Here is an 18,348-nt window from a genome sequence, read left to right as displayed (position 1 = left end):
GGGCCAGCATGTGTTGGTAAGGCACGGTGGCACGGTGTCTTTCTCTCCTAAACCTGCCCTGTTATCTGCTCTTATGGAGCAGTTCGCATTTCCTGTTGCCCATGGCAACGTACCTTCCCAATCTTTCAAAGTGGGTACGGATCTACTTCCCAGGGAACGGGAGTTTTAACTACTGGAAAAACTTGCACAAATCTCTAGCAGGAATCACAACCCTTGCTTTTTCCCACTGTGAGATATGTGCTCCCCATCCAGCAACACCCAAATACCTCATAAACATAGAGGATCATTATCTTCTGGTACAACATTTCTCTCTCCCTCAAGAGCCCCTGCCTCTCTCTCTTTCACCATCCTTTCTTCTTTCGGTCTCTCTCTCTCTCATTCTCTTTGTTGAGTAGAGAACAATTAGAACCTTGTATTGTGAATCTAACAACACAAGAAGAAAAAAAAAAGAAAAGTTCCTGTTCTAAGTGCCCTGTCGGGATTGGAGTGCCCGCCAGGAAGTGTTGGCTACGAGGAGGGCAGGCGGTTCAGGTGGCAGAGTCCCAGCAGAAGTGACCGGGACAGGAAACATGTGGAGATGGGAGACCTACATTCTGACATCCAACCCCCCACATCCACCCCCAACAGCAAACAGCAGAGGGGCCCACATCCCACCACCCCATCAGCATTGTCAGCTAAAATAACAAAACAACGTTTCAAATAACAATTTGACCATGAATGACAGAAGCTGCAAAAAATCATCAGGAATCATTTAAGATGATCAAAAAATCATCCTCTTAAACATGTGACACATCTAAGTTATGTGGCACATGACCACACTACCAATGTTTCCTTGATTAGTCATGTCCTTCTTCATAGCATACTCTGAGCCAGACCATAGTGACTGCTTTGTGTATTTTCACACAAATTAAGGTGCACAAAAATGCACAAAAAGCATGAAATCAGCTGAAATACTTTTAGTACATAAATGCACGAATTGAGTGTGAGATTGTGTTGCACAACCCAAAGTTCCTTCCCTATAGATCTAGCCTTTGACCCTAATGATTTGGGTGGACTTATCCAAGTTTCTTTGAAACAGGTCAGTTAAATTGAGAGATAACGGACTGGGGGCTGAGGAGATGGGGAGGCTTGCTCCTCCCTTGCGTTGTCTCACTGCTCTTTCTCCCTCCTCTTTCAGCTACTGCGCGTTTCCACTGCCCGTTCCTATTTGCGCTCCATCCTTCCTCAGAGCGACCCATCAACTCCGCCAAACTGTTGAGCACGACTCACTGTCAGACTGTATCATAGTTGCACTGCTGTGAAATAGGATTATCTATTTTATTCAGTTCATTGTGTTTTTGGCTCAGCATTTTCTAACATTGTCCAGTGGAATAGACAAATATCGTCAGTGTGCATGAAGAGGTGATGAACGGATAGCATTGGATTACTTTCTGGAGTGAACTTTGCGTATTGCGTGTTCATGCGGGGACAATCCATCTCTATTGTCGACGATGGCAAAGGCATTCTCCGTCATTACTTTATATTTCGTGGCCATTCTTCTGGGAGCCAGCCGGATGATTGGTAAGATGAAACAGAAATAATATTGATCAAAATGGTTAAGTTTAATATGTTCAGAAAACATTTGGATCTTAGGCTACCTTTATGTGTTTCAATTGTGGTTTATTTAGACTTTACTAAAACGAACAACTGTATTTAGATGTTTATAAGAACTTAAAATAATTTCAGGGATTTTTTGGGGGGTATAAAAGTCTGAACTCGAAAATATTGGTTCTATCTCACTAGGGCAGTAGATGATATAATAGAACATAGTTGAATGATTGACCATCAATTAGTAGAAATTGTGTAATAATTGGTAACATCCAATTAGTGCAGTTGCCAGGTATAAAATGTGATGCATTACATAATTACAATGTGTTAACAGTGGCGTTGATTATTCTTTATGTGCATAGGTCAGTTACAATTCCTTTTGGACCCACATTCTGTTGTAGCCCTCATTACCCCTGGCCCTTGGCCCTCAATCCTTTTAACAATCCATTTTTGACACTTCATTTGTGGCAGTATAGCAAATGACCATTGAGCTAGCATTGAGACAACACATGTTCCTCCCCTAAATACTCTGGTGCTACACTTCATTTTCATATTGTTTGGATCAGTACGCTAATCAAAGACATCAGTAATATTGAACTGTTCCATAAACGTTGGATAACGTGGGGCTAAATATTCCACATTTCTGCATGTATAGTATGTGTCCAGGCCCTCTCTGGGAGGCCGTATCCTCTGGAACAGGAACCCCACCTTAGGCGACACAGAGCTGGGCTATTCAGCCTGACCCGGCCCATCTGCCCTGGCTTCCTGTTTTGACACAGCTCCGCTCCGCCATTTGCTACAGGAGTGGAAAAATAGCGACAGAGTCCATAGAGTCCACGCCATGGATGCAAAACATTTCTCCCAACTGTGGGATCCACTGTTGGAATGATTCATGAAACTTCATTTTATCATTGAATGACAAATGTGTTATGATGTGTTCTAGCTATCAGCATTCTAGTTGCAGAGAATAAACTAGTGTGTTTGAGGAGTCTGGTGTGGATTCTGAGATTAGATATTGGAGAGCATAACCTTAGTTGGGATAGGAACCATTACCCATCTGATTTCATGTTCAGACATCATTAGCACTCTACACTCGGGCGGTCTCCCAGTCTACATGTTTCTATACACATGATTTAAGGTTGGTTTGACATGAGAGAGAGCAGTCTCATATTGATCCCCACTGTGTGCCAATGCTGACTGAACTGTTGAGATAAGTCAATCACCAGGGCGATTGACTGACTGTTTACCTCTCCATTCCTACAGCATTAGAACTCCGGTTCATGCCTGACCCCCCAACACTGAGCATCCAGGAGAAAGTCCTCAGGATCAACACCTCAGACACACTGGCGATCACCTGCAGGTGAGACATACTGGAACCTGATGGGCCTCTCTTCTCCAGAAGCCTGGCAAATATGGCTGCAAACATAACTCAAATGTTCTTAAAACTGATATCAACTACCTCTGATACCTCACATAATGAATCTCCATATAAGTCATCCATCCATCCATCCATCCATCCATCCATCCATCCATCCATCCATCCATCCATCCATCCAACTTCTCCCCTACATCATTCCCACTCTGTTCTTTGGATCTACAGTGGCCGTCAGAATCTGGAATGGACCACATCCTATAATCGCAGCCGTGCTGGCAGTCGACTCTCCATAGTAGACTGCAGTGGGTCAGGATTCTTCTGCATCAAATTACACATTTCCTCGGCCACCGTCAATGAGACTGGGAAGTATCAGTGCTCCTACAGAGACCTGGCGGTGGAGGATAGAAAAACCTCTGTGGCCGTTTATGTCTATGTCCAAGGTGTGCATCATCATTACCTCACCTTGGAATGACAAGTAGGCTTACCAAATCCCTCAAGCATGACCCAATGGGTAATCTTTACTATCTGACCCAAGTGCTGCTTAGAGCTGCCTTAATAATGAGCCTACCTGATCTGATGTATGTACAGGATGGATGACGTACAGTGTATGTTGTTGACTCTCATGATGTCTCATGACTCCTTTATGTGTTTGTTTTTATTTCAGACTATAAAGTGCCATTTGTGCCCTCTGACAAGGACTATGACGTTGTGTTCATCAGTGAGGGAGTACAGGTGGTCATCCCATGCCGAGGGTCCGTGGAAAATCTCAATGTCACGCTACATACCGTAAGGACAGATTCACTGACTTTATTGTCCATTTGGGCGGACATTTTAAGGCATACTAAAGTAGAGCTCACCAGCCAAAAAGTGTCCCCCGAAAATGGCTCACTAGGTCACATACTGTATGTGCAGATATGTGCCCTACATCATTGCTCTCTCTCGCTCTGCTGTGTGTGCATCTTGTTAGCTGTCACTCAAATGGCAGGGCTCATTGGTTAGAACTCGAAAATGCTAGGGGGCTTACCCAAGTGGGGGGAAATGTAGGGAAAAGTGCACAGCACAGCTTCCAGGAACACAGTTGCTTTAGGGATTCCGTGGCTAATTGAGGCAAGACAGTAATTTTGCTAATAGATTATGCATGTATGAACTACACATTGACATATCCAGCCCAAAGAGGCACGTTTAAAAACGATTTAGTAGTTGCCAATGTTCTGGAGAATGACTTTAAAGACATTAAAACACAGAACAGTATGTACAGTATGGGATACATGCAATATATTCTGTTCAGAATGGAGTCAAAATTCCAGAAGTTATTCTATCTATTTTGTCTAAAGTTGACAACTAAGACTGCTTCACCTCATACCTGCCTTTCCTCTAGTCTTACTACACGAAGTGGCCTACATTTGTGCTCTACTCTGTCAACAAAGCCAGTTGGTAAAGACCTTGCTCTCTCAGGTATGTTTTGTTAGACTGCAGGCTTTGTGGGCGGCAGATAATGTCAGGTGAGATTCTGAGTCTGTTGCGTTGTTTTCATGTCAGTTCAAGGGAACAATAAACTGAGTTTCCATTTCCTGCCTGGGTTGTCCCCACCTTCAGTCAGTATTAGAACTCTGGGACCTCGTATATGGCCTGTATGGTTCATAGGATATTTTACTGAAAATGAGTGTTGGAAAAACCACATTGCCCTCTGACCTAGCCAGTGCTGATCAAATGGTAAAACATCACTCATAATTTCCATGTGAGGGTTGGTCGGTCAGCACCACTAGCAAAGAACCTGCTTTACTCAGTTTTGTCAGGTCGATGCAATGTTGTGATGTATCTGTAATTAGTTTTTCTTTTTTTATTCTGTGTCCTTTTTCGTCAGAAGTATCCCACGAAAGAACTTAATCCGAACGGGAAGGACATTTTTTGGGATAGCATGAAGGGTGTCTCAGTCCCCAGTCACCTGATCAGCTACGCTGGACTGGTCTTCTGTCAGACACGCATACACAATGAGACCTACAAGTCACCTCTCTACATTGTTACAGTTGTTGGTAAGTGGGTTAGGCTTTAGTTTAGTGTATGAATCCAATTTGATCCACTGTATGTATGACTTACCAAGGTGTTATTGAAACTGTCCATTTTTTTTCAAGTTTGTGTTCATTTAACTTAATGATTGGGTGTGTTTTTGTGAGTCTTATGAGAACAATAGCCTGCTCACCACACCGCTGTGTCTCCCCTCCCTTTTCCGCAGGATATAAGATCCATGACCTCACCCTGACCCCGGCACATGAGAGGCTGTCTGTGGGGGAGAAATTGGTGCTAAACTGCACTGCCTACACAGAGCTCAGCGTGGCCATCGACTTCACCTGGACACACCCTATCAGCCTGGTCAGTACTCTGCATGGCCCACTCTTATAGACAGACTGTGATTACTAAATGCACATGAAATCACTGACTCAGGCTTTATTGACTGACAGTCATCACATTCCACCAAACACGGAAATCATAGACGTGGTGATGATATTGACACTAAACTGACTCACCATAGACATATTCCATTCAAGAGAGGGATACCATATGATATATCCCTTCCTCTTACTCCCAAGGTTTCCTCCTTACTTCCTGCTTTCAGGAAAGTTTTTAAACACAACTTCAGTTAAATGCTGCCCTTATATAATTCATGGTGTTGTCTTCTCACTTATACCAGTCTTTAGGTTGATTTACAGTGCTTTTATCCCCTCACTCTTCTTTCTGCCCACTTGCAGGCCCCAGTGAATGGCTCTGGTCGGACCTACACCACGTCACACAAGAAGAAGCTGTGGAGCTCTCTGGAACTGTCCAACACACTCACAGTGGAGAACGTGACCGGCAACTACACAGGAAAGTATACCTGCACAGCCTCCAGTGGAAAAATGGTCAAAACTGCATCTGCATCTCTTGTGGTCTTTGGTAGGTACACTTAGTGGTTTAAGCCACATCTGTTCTCCAAGATACATAGTCTGGAGGTTTTTACACTTTTTTTGCAGATATCCTCTTATTGTCTTATATTAATAATGACCCCTGGTCTGGATTTATTGCACAATAATCCATTATGTTACTTTGTGACATTTGAATTGTTTTGATGACGGTGGTAGCTGACAATGTTTCTTTTTTTTTTTTGTTGACATTAGAAAAGCCTTTTATTGATTTTGATGACCACAAGTGGGTTAAGGTTCTGGGGGTGAACGCTAGTGCCCAGAACATTAAGATCCCAGTCAAGTTCGACGCCTACCCAGAACCTACAGTCAGATGGTACGTTGATCATGTACAGTAATGGTATACTGTATATGCTTGCAGTAGTTTGTATTGTATTCTATGTATACTACGTGTTTGTGTAAACTTAACCTGTCCTTATTTCTACAGGTATAAGAATGGCCAGCCTATTTATAAGGATGACTATAGATTTAAACCTACCAGGGACTCGCTCATGATCCTTGGCCTAGCTGAAAAGGATGCTGGGAATTACACCGTGGTGTTGACCAATAAGATAACAAAAGAAGAGCAGAGACGCTCCGTCCAGCTCTTGGTCAATGGTATGTACCTCCCCTCTCCTCTCTCCCATTCCTCTCTCATTACTCTCACCAGTCTTCTCCTCACCTCCCCTTGTGCTCCTCCCTCCAATTTGTCCTATAATTCCCCCCTCTCTCTTTCTCCTTTATGCTGTACCTCTGTCTTAGACAAACTGTGATGTGACCATTGCCGCGCTCACACTGCACTTAGCCTAGGCGATATGGAGAAGGCACCTGTCAAGTCATGGTTCATGTCTCCTCAGTCCCTCCCCATATCATTGAGAAGGAGGTTGCCGTGGACACTGATGTTCACATGTATGGCAGCAGCCCCACTCTCAGGTGCACTGCCCGTGGAATCCCCACCCCTACACGCATCCAATGGCAGTGGATGTCCAGAGAGGACTGCCCACTCCTCTTTCAGTAAGTGTCACGGTCATTATGCGTGTGTGTGTGTGTGTGCGTACGTGCGTGTGTGTCTGCACGATGCATGCGCATGTGTGTGTAACCTCACCCTGCTGCTCCTCAGACGGTCATTGTTAACAGGTTGTTGATTCTGTGGAGGAACATCAGCATTCTAGATGTTGATGAAAGCATGAACAGAGACAATGAGTGTGCCCTGTGACCTGCATCAGATTGTAGGATGTGATTCATACTTCTCACAATAAGTTGCGTGCATAATTTAAAAACACCAGGGGGCTTTAGACGGAGAAAACATGAAGACCGATCTTATCTTTGTATGGTTTTGTATGGATTTTCATATGATCCCAGTATTCTCTATGGATTATGGATAGCCTTGTATTCCAGAACACTTTGATGATTGAGTCTCTTAGGAAAATTGTGATTGGGTAGAGCTGGGGCTTCATAATCGGTTGTGATTAGTGAATGGGCCCCTCAGGTATGCAGTAATGTGAGGATTGTTGATAGGGTGGTTGGAGTGTATGGTCCAGTCTACTGTACAGACCAACAGTAAGGTCTTATCTTCAGCCTGCACATCCAAGCACTTCCTCAGCCCTGGTCAGGGTTTCCTGTTGTTCACAGTGCACTACTCTGTCTAAAGGCTTCTTCCTGTGCAACCCTGTCTCTACCTCCTCGTCTTCCCTCCATCCTTCACTACCACCATCACTCCAATCATCTCTGGCTCCCCATTTCACAGATAATTTTTGTGTTCCCTCTCTCTCTCTAGCCATCTGTTTCTATGCGTCTCTGTTCTCTTGCTTCTGTTCTGGTCTCTACTGTAGTGGTGTGTTTTTGTTGACAATCCCACCCACTCCAGTCTGTAAACAAATTACGTAACCTCTCCTAAAATAACCATCTCCCAGCTGAGAACAGGGACCAATAGATCAGGGACATGTTGTATTTATAAAGGTCATAGTCCTCTTTTTTTATTTGTGTGTGCGTGTGTATGTTTATTTGTTTTTGTGTATCTACGGTGCTGTGCTTTGTTTTGTGTCTGACAATAGCAGTGTGTCAATGGAGTGATTTTGGTTTTGCTCTGCAGGTCGGGAGTGGTGAGCTCTGGGGTCAAGATGGAGGACTGTACCAAATGGAGGGACATCAGCAATACCACAGGGCAGAATCCTATCGCCCGAATTAGCAGTGACACAGATCACGTACACAAGGTAAAGACCATTCCTTCCTCTCTAAATGATCCCAGTCATTTATTATATCAATGAAATAGTAAAATAATAGTCAAGATAATTTTGTCTGCAGACTGTGAGTTCTCTGAAGATCCAGAAAGCCAAGGTCCACGCCCTCTACAAATGCCTGACTTCTAACAAAGCGGGACAAGATTCACGCATTATCGTCTTCCATGTGACACGTAAGCTTCATTTTATGCTTCTTCTGTTCTTTCTGTTTGTGTTCATTGGTGCATCGTCCATGAGAACACCTCATGATTAAGTGTGTGTGTGTGCATGTGATTGTCTACTCTACAGGTGGTCTGGAGCTGAGTGTGTCTCCGTCCCGTGAGCCCATTGAGCAGGACCAGGTGGTTCTGAGGTGTAAGGCAGACAGGCTGATCTATGGAAATCTGGCCTGGTTCCGTGTGGAAAATGAGTTTGACACAGAGCAGGTCCCTGCTGTGCAGTCCTGTCGGGGCCTGTCCCTATCCCAGCAGCCCTTGTCCCAGGCTGTCCTCTCTGGGCTGCAGGGCACCAACGTTACCCTGGAGCTGCCCCTGACCAATGTGTCTCAGAGGGACCAGGGGGTGTACGCCTGCCAGGTGGAGAACATCAAGACTGGGGAGAGGACCTGTCTCCTCCGACACCTCACCCTCAGAGGTACAAATCTGTACCTGGACCATATTTATCAGTCATCTCCACAATCACTTGGCCCACTCACAGGTCCTTAACCAAGGTCCTCTCATGGGTAGCGCAGGTTTCTAAATCTAGTCTAGTGTTTGGAAAAATATTTAGAGTCCTGTCTTCTTGGTGTGTTTTTTTAGCACTTGAGGCCGCGAGGATCCTGAACAATTTGACAGACCAGAGAGTGAACGTCAGTGCGACGACCATGCTAATATGTGAGGTGACCGGTACACCCACCCCAACCGTGATGTGGACCAAACACAACCAAACAGTGGTGGAGGGCTCTGGTAATGGCATGACCCAATGGTTACTAATATACCACTTCTGCTGCTGTCATTTCTACTTTGTGTTAAATACAGTACATTATTGGTATTAATGCCATGGACTTTTTTTTTTGGTGCCACAGGTGTGATTCTGAGCCGATTGAACCAGACCCTGACCATCCTGCGTGTGAAGGAGGAGGACGGTGGTCTGTATACCTGTACTGCCTGTAACAGCCGGGGCTGCGACACATCTCAGAGCAACCTTATCACTGAAGGTCAGTCTCTCCCACTACGGGAAACTGGACCACAGCATAGGAAACAGCCAGCACTAATCACGCTACAGACATAATGCAGTATGACGGAATGCCTGTATTTCCTGTTCTCTGGTGGTGTATCCATAAACAAAAGAAGGTACAGGCATAACCAAAGAGGGATTCATACCACAATGAATTTGTTCAGTTTTACTCACAATATCTTACCCATAAACTCCCATATAGACCATCCATTCATTTATAGATTTTTTTTTATTTTTATAGCTGGCCTCAAGGTTCCCCTGATTCAGCTCCCACTTAAGACATTCTGCTATATCAAAGACGAAGTGTATAAATAACTGTTCCCCCACGGAACAGGAAGCGGGCCCTGTTAGAGCACATCCTCCTGGGAGTTTCAGAATACCAAACAATAAGAAGCCCAGCAAGGACAAAGGGAAAGGCTGGCCTAGAACACTGAGACACAGCAACAAACAAACAAACAGACGTACAGAGTGACCAGTTACAGATGTAGGATCTTCATTTGATCACTCTTTTGTTGCTAAGAATTTCCTGGCACAGCAGAAAATGCATATTTGCAGTGTTTAATTTCTACTTTAAAATGTCAGACTTGATTTGCCCTAACAAAAACTGTATCAACCCTTACAAAAAAATTCCATTAATTATAATCCACATAATAATTCACATTTAATGTTGTTCCAGAATTATTTTCTCAAATTAAGATCCTGCATCTGTAGAGCCTACGTGACCCAGCCCCCATCACAGGCCTCTGGCCACCGGCCCGTCACCCAGTCAGAGCTCAGGGTCTCTCAGGCGCCAGTGAGCCTCACTAACGAGGCAGGACAGACGACAGAGGCTGCCTCAGCTCACTAACGAGAAGTTCCTCTTATATGTGGGCGGAGGACAAGAGAGGGATATTGGGCAAAAGAGAGAAAATGGGATATAGATGGAAAGAGGGAGAGAGTAGGGTGGAAACATTAATGATGGGGGTAGATCATTAGGGTTCTACAGCTTGTAGTCACAGACTTATGGTATGATGACAGTTTTTTTCCAGGTTGACTTTGGCCAGAGTGATGCTGACCCCAGAACATTTGTTATGACTAGATAGAATATCAGGTCTGCTCACAGCCTGAATTCCAACAGTGCCCTTCCGCCAATACAAACACACACACACACACACACACACACACACACACACACACACACACACACACACACACACACACACACACACACACACACACACACACACACAGGTTTCCTGAAACCGTGTTCCTCCTAGCTTGGTACTGATTTATAGCCAAAGCACATTGTAATTGGCAAATTCCAAACTGACGGAGAAAATCTATTTCAAATATTTTTTTTGTTTATTTAACAGAAGTGGTTTATTTAACAGAAACTCAGATTTGATGTGTGCAAAATATGTGAACCCCTTCAGTCAATAGCTTGTCTCACCTCCATCAGCAGCGATAACTTGGGAGTAAACGTCTCCTATAGCCAGTAATCAGTCTCTGACATCTGTTTTGACAGATTGTTCCCCCCACTCCTCCTTACAGAACTCAGCCAATTGAGTGAGGTTTGAGGGGTGTCTGGTATGAACTGCCCTCTCCAGGTCCTCCCACAGCGTCTCGATTGGATTTAGGTCAGGACTTTGACTTGGCCAATTCAAAACACAAATCTTCTTTCTCCTGAGCCATTCTTTGGTAGCTTAGCTTGAATGCTTTGGGTCATTGTCTTGTTGGAAGACCCATTTTAAGCCCAGCTTTAGCTCCTTGAGCCCGACGTTCTGTTTAAGAATCTCCTGGTATCCCTCAGAATTCATGGTTCCATTAATGATGTGGAGTCGTCCAGGTCCAGAAGAGGAAAAGCAGCCCCAGATCTTGACATTTCCATCACCATGCTTGACTGTTCTGATTCTGTTCTGATAAGGTTATTTTGGTGATAGGCAGTGTTGAGTTTTCTCCAAACATAGCAGTGTTGATTGTGACCTAAAAGGTCAATTTTGGACTCATCGGTCCAGAGAATGGACTTCCAGAAACCTTCAGGTTTGTCCAGGTGGTCTCTGGCAAAGTTAAGACGGGCAGTTTGGTTCTTTTTTTGACAGCAGAGGCTTCTCCCTAGCAACCCTCCCACGAATGGCATTTTGATTCAGTGTTCTTCTTGTTGTTGAAGCATGCACAGTCACCTGAGATGCAGCAAGGAAGGTCTGCAAATCTCTAGATGTTATGTTAGGGTTGGCTTTTACCTGATTTCTTGTGGCTCTTGGGGATACTTTGGAAGGGCGTCCACTTCTAGGCTGAGTTGCTGTCATGTTAAATGCTCTCGATTTGTAAATTATTTGCCTCACAGTGGACTGATGGAGCTCAAATCTTCTTGAGACGATTTTATAGCCTTCCCCATGCTGACGTGCTCTCACTACCTTCGTCCTGATGTCCTCTGAGATCTCCTTTTCTCTCGGCATGGTGTGCTTTGCATTCACCTGGATGGGTAACAACAAACTGACCAGGTTTCCTATCTCTATTTATCTATTTAGTCCCGCCCAAACTCTTTCCTAACGATCTCTCCTTTGATTGGTTCATTTGGTACCCAATTATTTACCCACCTGATTCTACTTACCTACTTGATTTAACCAATGCAACTTGGCTTTCACTTAGATTTCCATAGATCAGCCTTATTTTTGTACCTGCACCTTTTTAATGTAGTTTTCCTACTACACACATAATTTCCTCTACACCAACATACATTATTAGTAAATATATACCTGCTATGTCAGATCAAAAAGACTGGTTCTGATCCAATTAAGATTTTATGGTAAAAACTAAAACAATCTGTAATTTCTACAAGGTGTTCACATACTTTCAAGCAGCACTGTATAACGATTGAGTAATGAAGAGGTAAATAACCTTGTACAGTTTACTGTAGTTCAAACTACTTCATACTCACTCTGGTTATTGTTTTGGTTGTAGGTGCAGAGGAGAAGACTAATGTAGAGCTGATTGTTCCTATTGGCTCTGTGGTCATCGCCATGTTCTTCTGGCTTCTCATCGTCTTCGTCATCCGCAGCAGGAAAAGAGTAAGACAGACTGCTCTACTCACCCCCTTTCCACACTCCTCTGCACAGGCCCACACACAGAGTCACACACACACACAGAGTCTCTCACACACACACACACACACGGATGGGTCTGACAGATGAGAAGTGACTGGTCTAGCGGTCAGTGTCTACACTCCTTTGTGTTGGGGAACAACAGAGCCACATTCTGCTGCCAGTCCCTCCGTCACTGGCCGGGCCTGGCATGGCATCTAACTGATGAACCAGCAGAGAGGGGACTAACACATGACAAATTCTCATAGACAAACTTCCATAAATAATCAGAAAAGGGGGCTTTCCATCCATCCCATCAGGGGAAATGTCTGAAGACACTGTATCTGTAGGTCATTATATAAACATATATACATTTCTCTCTCTCTCTCTTTCGCTCACTCTCACCCCCCCCCAATCCCTCTCTCTAGACAAATAATGGGGACATGAAGACAGGGTACCTGTCCATCATCCTTGACTCTGAGGACATGCCCATGGACGAGCACTGTGAGAGGCTCACATACGACGCCAACAAGTGGGAGTTCCCTCGTGACAGGCTGAAGCTAGGTGAGACTTTCAGATCCTTACGGGCACATTTTTGGGGAGGAAGAGATGCTATACACAGGCGAGATGAAAGTTTTAAATCCACTGTCTGAAATGGTATTTGGTGTGTTTTGAAGGTGACCAATTGGGGCGTGGAGCTTTTGGACAGGTAGTAGAGGCAGCAGCCTTTGGCATAGAGAAAGCCACTACCTGTACTACAGTGGCAGTCAAGATGCTGAAAGGTGGGTACATCTCCTTCTCATCCCCTGGCATTCACACACACACACACACACACACACACACACACATACACACACACACTAAATGAGCTGACTGAGTTTTTATCTCTGCCCACCACAGAGGGAGCCACATCCAGTGAGTACCGTGCACTGATGTCAGAGCTGAAGATCCTCATCCACATCGGCCACCATCTCAATGTGGTCAACCTGCTGGGGGCCTGCACCAAACCAGGGAGTGAGTCTTCACATTATCAACACACACTCACACATTTCATATTTCACATATTCCCTTTCCTATTTTCTTTCCCCCTCTTTTTCTCTCGCACCATTTCTTGGCACCCCTTTCTCCCCCTCCCCCTTCCATTTGTGTTCTGCACATTGTGTTCATCAGGAAGTGTCTGCTTTATTAGAGGTGAGAGGCAGAGAATAACAAGCATGCTCTATCTGTCCTAATTGTATATCTGCTCAAACTGCAGAGAGGAAGCCATGTTCTGGGAACGGGGAAGAGGGCCTCTGTTTCCATGTCCTCTCTCTCTTTCTCACTCCTACGCTTTCCCTTACTTTACTACACATTCCCATTCTACAGTGCTCTAATGAAGTGATGATCTTCCTCTGATATTGAACCTTTTCTCCCTCCCTCTCCCCTCAGGTCCATTGATGGTGATTGTGGAGTACTGTAAACACGGCAACCTCTCCAGCTATTTAAAGAGCAAGCGTGGAGAGTACAGCCCCTTCAAGGTAAATGAGCCATGCCCCAGCAACAGCGATCTGTAAAGCTCAGCCAGCCTCTGATGTGGTTACACTGATCCCAGACCATTACACAAGTGTTCTCCGTGATGCTCTCACATTGTCTGCCTGCCTGAGCCGCTGGAAACTACCAGCTTCCATTTCATGTTGTATTGCTTGGGCCAGGAGTTTTCCAGTCCAGTTTTTCTATTGGACTTTTGGTCCTTGATCCTTTGACATGCCATTTCTCCATGGTTACAGAGGAGGCGGCCTCGGTCAGGTCAGTGGGAGCGGATGGAGGAGGACGTGACTGAAGGGGACCTGGGTTTGGGGACCAGCACCCACTTGGACATTTGCACTGGGACAGCAGTCTGCTCCAGACTGGGAGAGGAGAGCTCTGTTAGCCACGTAGAGGAGGAGGATGGTACTGCAGCTCTATACCTCCATACTCACCTCATGCAAATACTGTACATATCACCAATAGGATTTATATAGACGTAGGATCTTAACTTGAGCCAGTGTGCTACAGCGGGAAAATAATCATGCAGCCACAGGACATTTGAATTATTATGTGGGGTATATTTAATATACATTTTTGTAGGTGTTGATACATTTTTCGTTAGGGCAAATCAAGTCTGAAATTAATTACAAACTTTAGAAGCCTTTTTAAAACTCAAATACACTATTTGCAAGAGAATGTGCAGGAGAATTCTAAGCAACAAAAGATTGATCAAATGAAGATCGTTCATTTGCATGCACCACTTCACTGATCACAATGTATAATGTATGACGTGATAATGTGATCATTTAACCTCTCTGCTATTACTAAATGCCCAATTTGAACCCAAGCAGAGAGTTGTGAGTGGGAGGAGCACCTGACCATGGAGGACCTGATCAGCTACAGCTTCCAGGTGGCCAAGGGCATGGAGTTCCTATCCTCTCGCAAGTGCATCCATCGGGACCTAGCAGCTAGGAACATCTTGCTCTCAGAAAACAACATTGTGAAGATCTGTGACTTTGGTCTGGCCAGAGACGTCTACAAAGACCCCGACTACGTCCGCAAGGGAGACGTAAGCTGCTAAGAACACGCCGTACCTCAGTCACTAGCAGTGGTTATTACGACGTCTCATAAACTGCGATTCTCTCTACAGGCGCGGCTCCCTCTGAAATGGATGGCTCCTGAGACCATCTTCGACCGGGTCTATACCACACAGAGCGACGTGTGGTCCTTTGGCATTCTGCTCTGGGAGATCTTCTCTCTGGGTGAGCCAAGTGACAGTACCTCTTCAAACACAACTTGACCACTTAGTGGCCGCACCGTGACCACACTGTGACTGTATTATAACGGTTGTTCTCTCCACCACAGGGGCATCTCCATACCCTGGTGTTGGCATTGATGAGGCCTTCTGCAGGAGGCTGAAGGAAGGGACCAGGATGAGAGCACCAGACTACGCCACCACTGAGATGTGAGTGGACTACTGAAATACAGCATATCACACGACATGACATACTGAAGCCTGCTCAATTCCATTATGACTGTGAAATACAATTATCTGCCAATAGAATCTGCCACGTGAAGCCATAGACAACAATGTGACACCATTGCAGTGATGAATTAACAAATGACCAGGTAATGATTGTTCTGCTAGATATCAAACCATGTTGGACTGCTGGCTGGACAAACCTACCGACAGACCAAATTTCACCGAGCTCGTAGAACATTTGGGGAACCTGCTACAGGCCAGCGCTCATCAGGTCTGTTTGTTTACATGCATGTTACATGTATGTATGTAACTAGCACTAGCACACGTGTTATGTGTGCTAGTTTATTTATGAGGGTATTGGTGCACGGTATGTGAGTTTGTTCATCTTATTGTGTGTGTATGAGATGAGATCGTGAGGTCTGAGAGTGTAATCGGTGTGTGTTTACCTTCAGGATGGGAAGGACTACATCCCTTTGACAGCAGTGGAGGTGGAGGGGGGCTCACTCAGCCCTGAACCCAGGAACCCCTTCACCAGGATCATCAGAGAGGAAACCCATGTCCCCCAGATACACTGTGACAACACACCCGCCATCTCCCTCGGGTCAGCAACATGCACACTGACTCAAATTATCACCAAGCATCGCATTGATCCATCACAAATGAAACCCCAATATAGTGGACTACTTTTGTGCAGTTTGTATGAACACTTGCTAGTTGCTAGTGTAACAGGTGATGCCCCCCCTCACTGCTCCTTATAGGCTCTCCCAGCAGAGTGACAGGTGCAGTCGACCACTCAGTGTGAAGACTTTTGATGACGTCCCTGTGGGGCATAGCAGCGTCATGGTGAGTGTCTCCATGGTTACACACAGTGTCACTCCCCCTTACATATCAACAGCCAATAATCTGAGTCCATGTGGGTGTTCCCTACAGGAGGGTCAGACGGACAGCGGTATGTGCCTATCACCAGAGGAGATGAAGAGTCTGGATCATCAGCGTCACCGCACGTCCAACTTCAGGTAAGAAAACAGGAGGCCCATAACCCCCAACCCAATGGTTGTGTTACACTCTGGAATCTCACAGCATTTGTGTGATTGTTACTGTATTTGTTTATTGGATAATAAATGGTTCCTGTCCTCCTATAGTCACATCCAGCGATGTAAGAGTAAGGAGTCTCTGGCCTCCGAGTCGTCCAATCAGACGAGTGGGTACCAGTCAGGCTACCACTCAGACGACACTGACGCACCCATTTATGCTAATGAGGAGATGATCATGAAGAGAAACATTGTGAAGAAGCCACTGCCGCCCAAAACAGCAGACAAGTTCAGTGTTGAGGTGCGCTACAGTACACCCCCTGTTTAGCCCCTAATGGTCAACACCATCATCACTAGCACTGTTCCCCTAAATGCCCACAAAATATAGCCCTCTCCTTGAGCCTGTTTTTGCAGCACACCCTCAGGGACCATCAGGAACAATGTCATCACATGTAGTAGTGGCTTATCCATTGCATTGTTTATTCAGTCAAAGTATTTTGTTATGAGATAAATGTAATATATTCAATGGGATTGATGAAAGTTGTATGAGATAATTCGTCATTGTAAAGACCACTGTTTTTAGCAAACCCTTGGAATGCAATCATGTTTACACAGTAGATGGAAGGTCAGGGGAGCCACAGGGACACACCTAGTTCCTGAGAAGCAATCCGCCCACTTCCTCTATTGCAGGAAATGGCAACTGGAATTTGACAATTGAATTAGCAAATGTTTTCATTATTTTTTCTTTCTTTTTCTGTCAATTGTGTTTTCTTGGAAAAATCCAGTCTACATCTCACACAAGTGGTTTTATCAAATGCAACACCTTAAAATCTTTTGTACGGACAAGTTTCTATCAGATGTTTTGCTTTTTCTAGATTGTTCTTGCCTCTCAATTGTACAGTTTATTACAATGACTTTTGTCTTTGTTATAATAACTTACCTTATTTGATTGAAGCCGATATCTACTGTACTAAACTTGTAATAAATGTAACTAGTTTTATAAAATAAATATATACTTGTAGAAATGTGTGTGTATTTTGCTTTCTTTTCTTTTCCTTTTCAAATTGAACTTGAGCAGACAATACTTTCACGCCCATAGTCCGTGTTTTGATTTAAGCCTTTCTCAGTAGTTGGTATTTACACTTACCTTATGCATGTGCGTAACAGGCTTTGCAGATGTGACTCCCTGATGTGCATTGAATAGATTTAATTAAACCGCTGAAAACCCTCCCACTTGTTGGCTAACAGATTTTCTCATGGAGTTTTCATTCAACAGGGTTTGCAGTACATTTATCTAAAGCCATACCTTTACATACTGCCACAACGCCTGGAGTGGTGGGTGCGGAGTCAACCGCAGAGAGCAGAGGATACTGGGGAAACCGGACTTTATTAGGTTTCCAAAGCTAACGCCCAAAACAACAGGCGAAATTAGTCGTTAGTCAAAATTGTCCAACCCAACACAGGGCACAACACAGGGCACAACACGGGGCACAACACGCACAACCTGGCAAACAGAAAACAAGCCCACACAAAAACAGGCAGACCTAACAGGCTTAAAAAAAAAATAATAGGAGACAGGTGCGACCAAAGAAACAGAAAAGGAAAAGGGCACCGCCCGAACAGGCAGGTGGGAGTCGTGACACATATGACTTACATTTCATTTGAATTTTCTCAACAGACTCACTGACTAGAATATACTGTATATCGAGAACAAGTTCAGAATAGGAATTATGAAAGCAAGCCATCTTCATGTACATATATTCGTATCCTTTATTTGTTGTTGCACCAATTGGTAGATTAAAAAAATACTCTGATTTTGAAGATTATTTACAGTTAGGAAAGTATTTATGAGTCATACATAAACAGGGTTGGAGAGCCTTTGGTGAGTATATTGGTGAATAAATAATACAGTGGTT

At 44.5% G+C, this 18,348-nt stretch overlaps 1 protein-coding gene across 4 annotated transcripts; it reads left to right on the top strand.

Annotated features, from left to right (window-relative positions):
- The first annotated feature begins 1,188 nt into the window (after positions 1 to 1,188).
- Positions 1,189 to 17,457, top strand: kdr (kinase insert domain receptor (a type III receptor tyrosine kinase)). Of its 4 annotated transcripts, XM_036968854.1 has the most exons (30): positions 1,189 to 1,560; positions 2,243 to 2,725; positions 2,851 to 2,947; positions 3,188 to 3,402; positions 3,627 to 3,748; positions 4,827 to 4,995; positions 5,196 to 5,332; positions 5,710 to 5,893; positions 6,115 to 6,235; positions 6,347 to 6,516; positions 6,756 to 6,912; positions 7,991 to 8,111; positions 8,203 to 8,311; positions 8,427 to 8,771; positions 8,936 to 9,082; positions 9,202 to 9,333; positions 12,294 to 12,400; positions 12,841 to 12,976; positions 13,090 to 13,194; positions 13,313 to 13,426; positions 13,841 to 13,929; positions 14,179 to 14,341; positions 14,767 to 14,987; positions 15,069 to 15,180; positions 15,284 to 15,383; positions 15,567 to 15,672; positions 15,854 to 16,002; positions 16,160 to 16,244; positions 16,332 to 16,417; positions 16,544 to 17,100. In XM_036968854.1, exons 3-30 carry the CDS (start codon positions 2,868 to 2,870, stop codon positions 16,758 to 16,760), a joined length of 3,999 nt encoding a protein of 1,332 aa, XP_036824749.1. In that variant the 5' UTR covers positions 1,189 to 1,560; positions 2,243 to 2,725; positions 2,851 to 2,867; the 3' UTR covers positions 16,761 to 17,100. The 4 variants fall into 4 exon arrangements, with proteins under 4 accessions (XP_036824749.1, XP_021455084.1, XP_021455086.1 ...); XM_021599409.2 differs by lacking the exon at positions 2,243 to 2,725 and having other exon boundaries at positions 16,544 to 17,457; XM_021599411.2 differs by lacking the exon at positions 2,243 to 2,725 and having other exon boundaries at positions 4,830 to 4,995.
- Positions 17,458 to 18,348: the final 891 nt, after the last annotated feature.

This window comes from Oncorhynchus mykiss, chromosome 30 (genome assembly GCF_013265735.2).
Source record: "Oncorhynchus mykiss isolate Arlee chromosome 30, USDA_OmykA_1.1, whole genome shotgun sequence".
Taxonomy (NCBI): Eukaryota; Metazoa; Chordata; class Actinopteri; order Salmoniformes; family Salmonidae; genus Oncorhynchus; species Oncorhynchus mykiss.
Note: the sequence above shows the minus strand (reverse complement) of the source record. Positions and strands in the feature narration are given on the sequence as shown.

Coding starts and splice junctions, on each gene's coding strand:
- kdr (XM_021599409.2), top strand. CDS start 1,491: ATGGCAAAGGCATTCTCCGTCATTACTTTATATTTCGTGGCCATTCTT. Junction 2,948..3,187: donor ACACTGGCGATCACCTGCAG/GTGAGACATACT, acceptor TTGGATCTACAG/TGGCCGTCAGAATCTGGAAT. Junction 5,894..6,114: donor TGCATCTCTTGTGGTCTTTG/GTAGGTACACTT, acceptor TGTTGACATTAG/AAAAGCCTTTTATTGATTTT.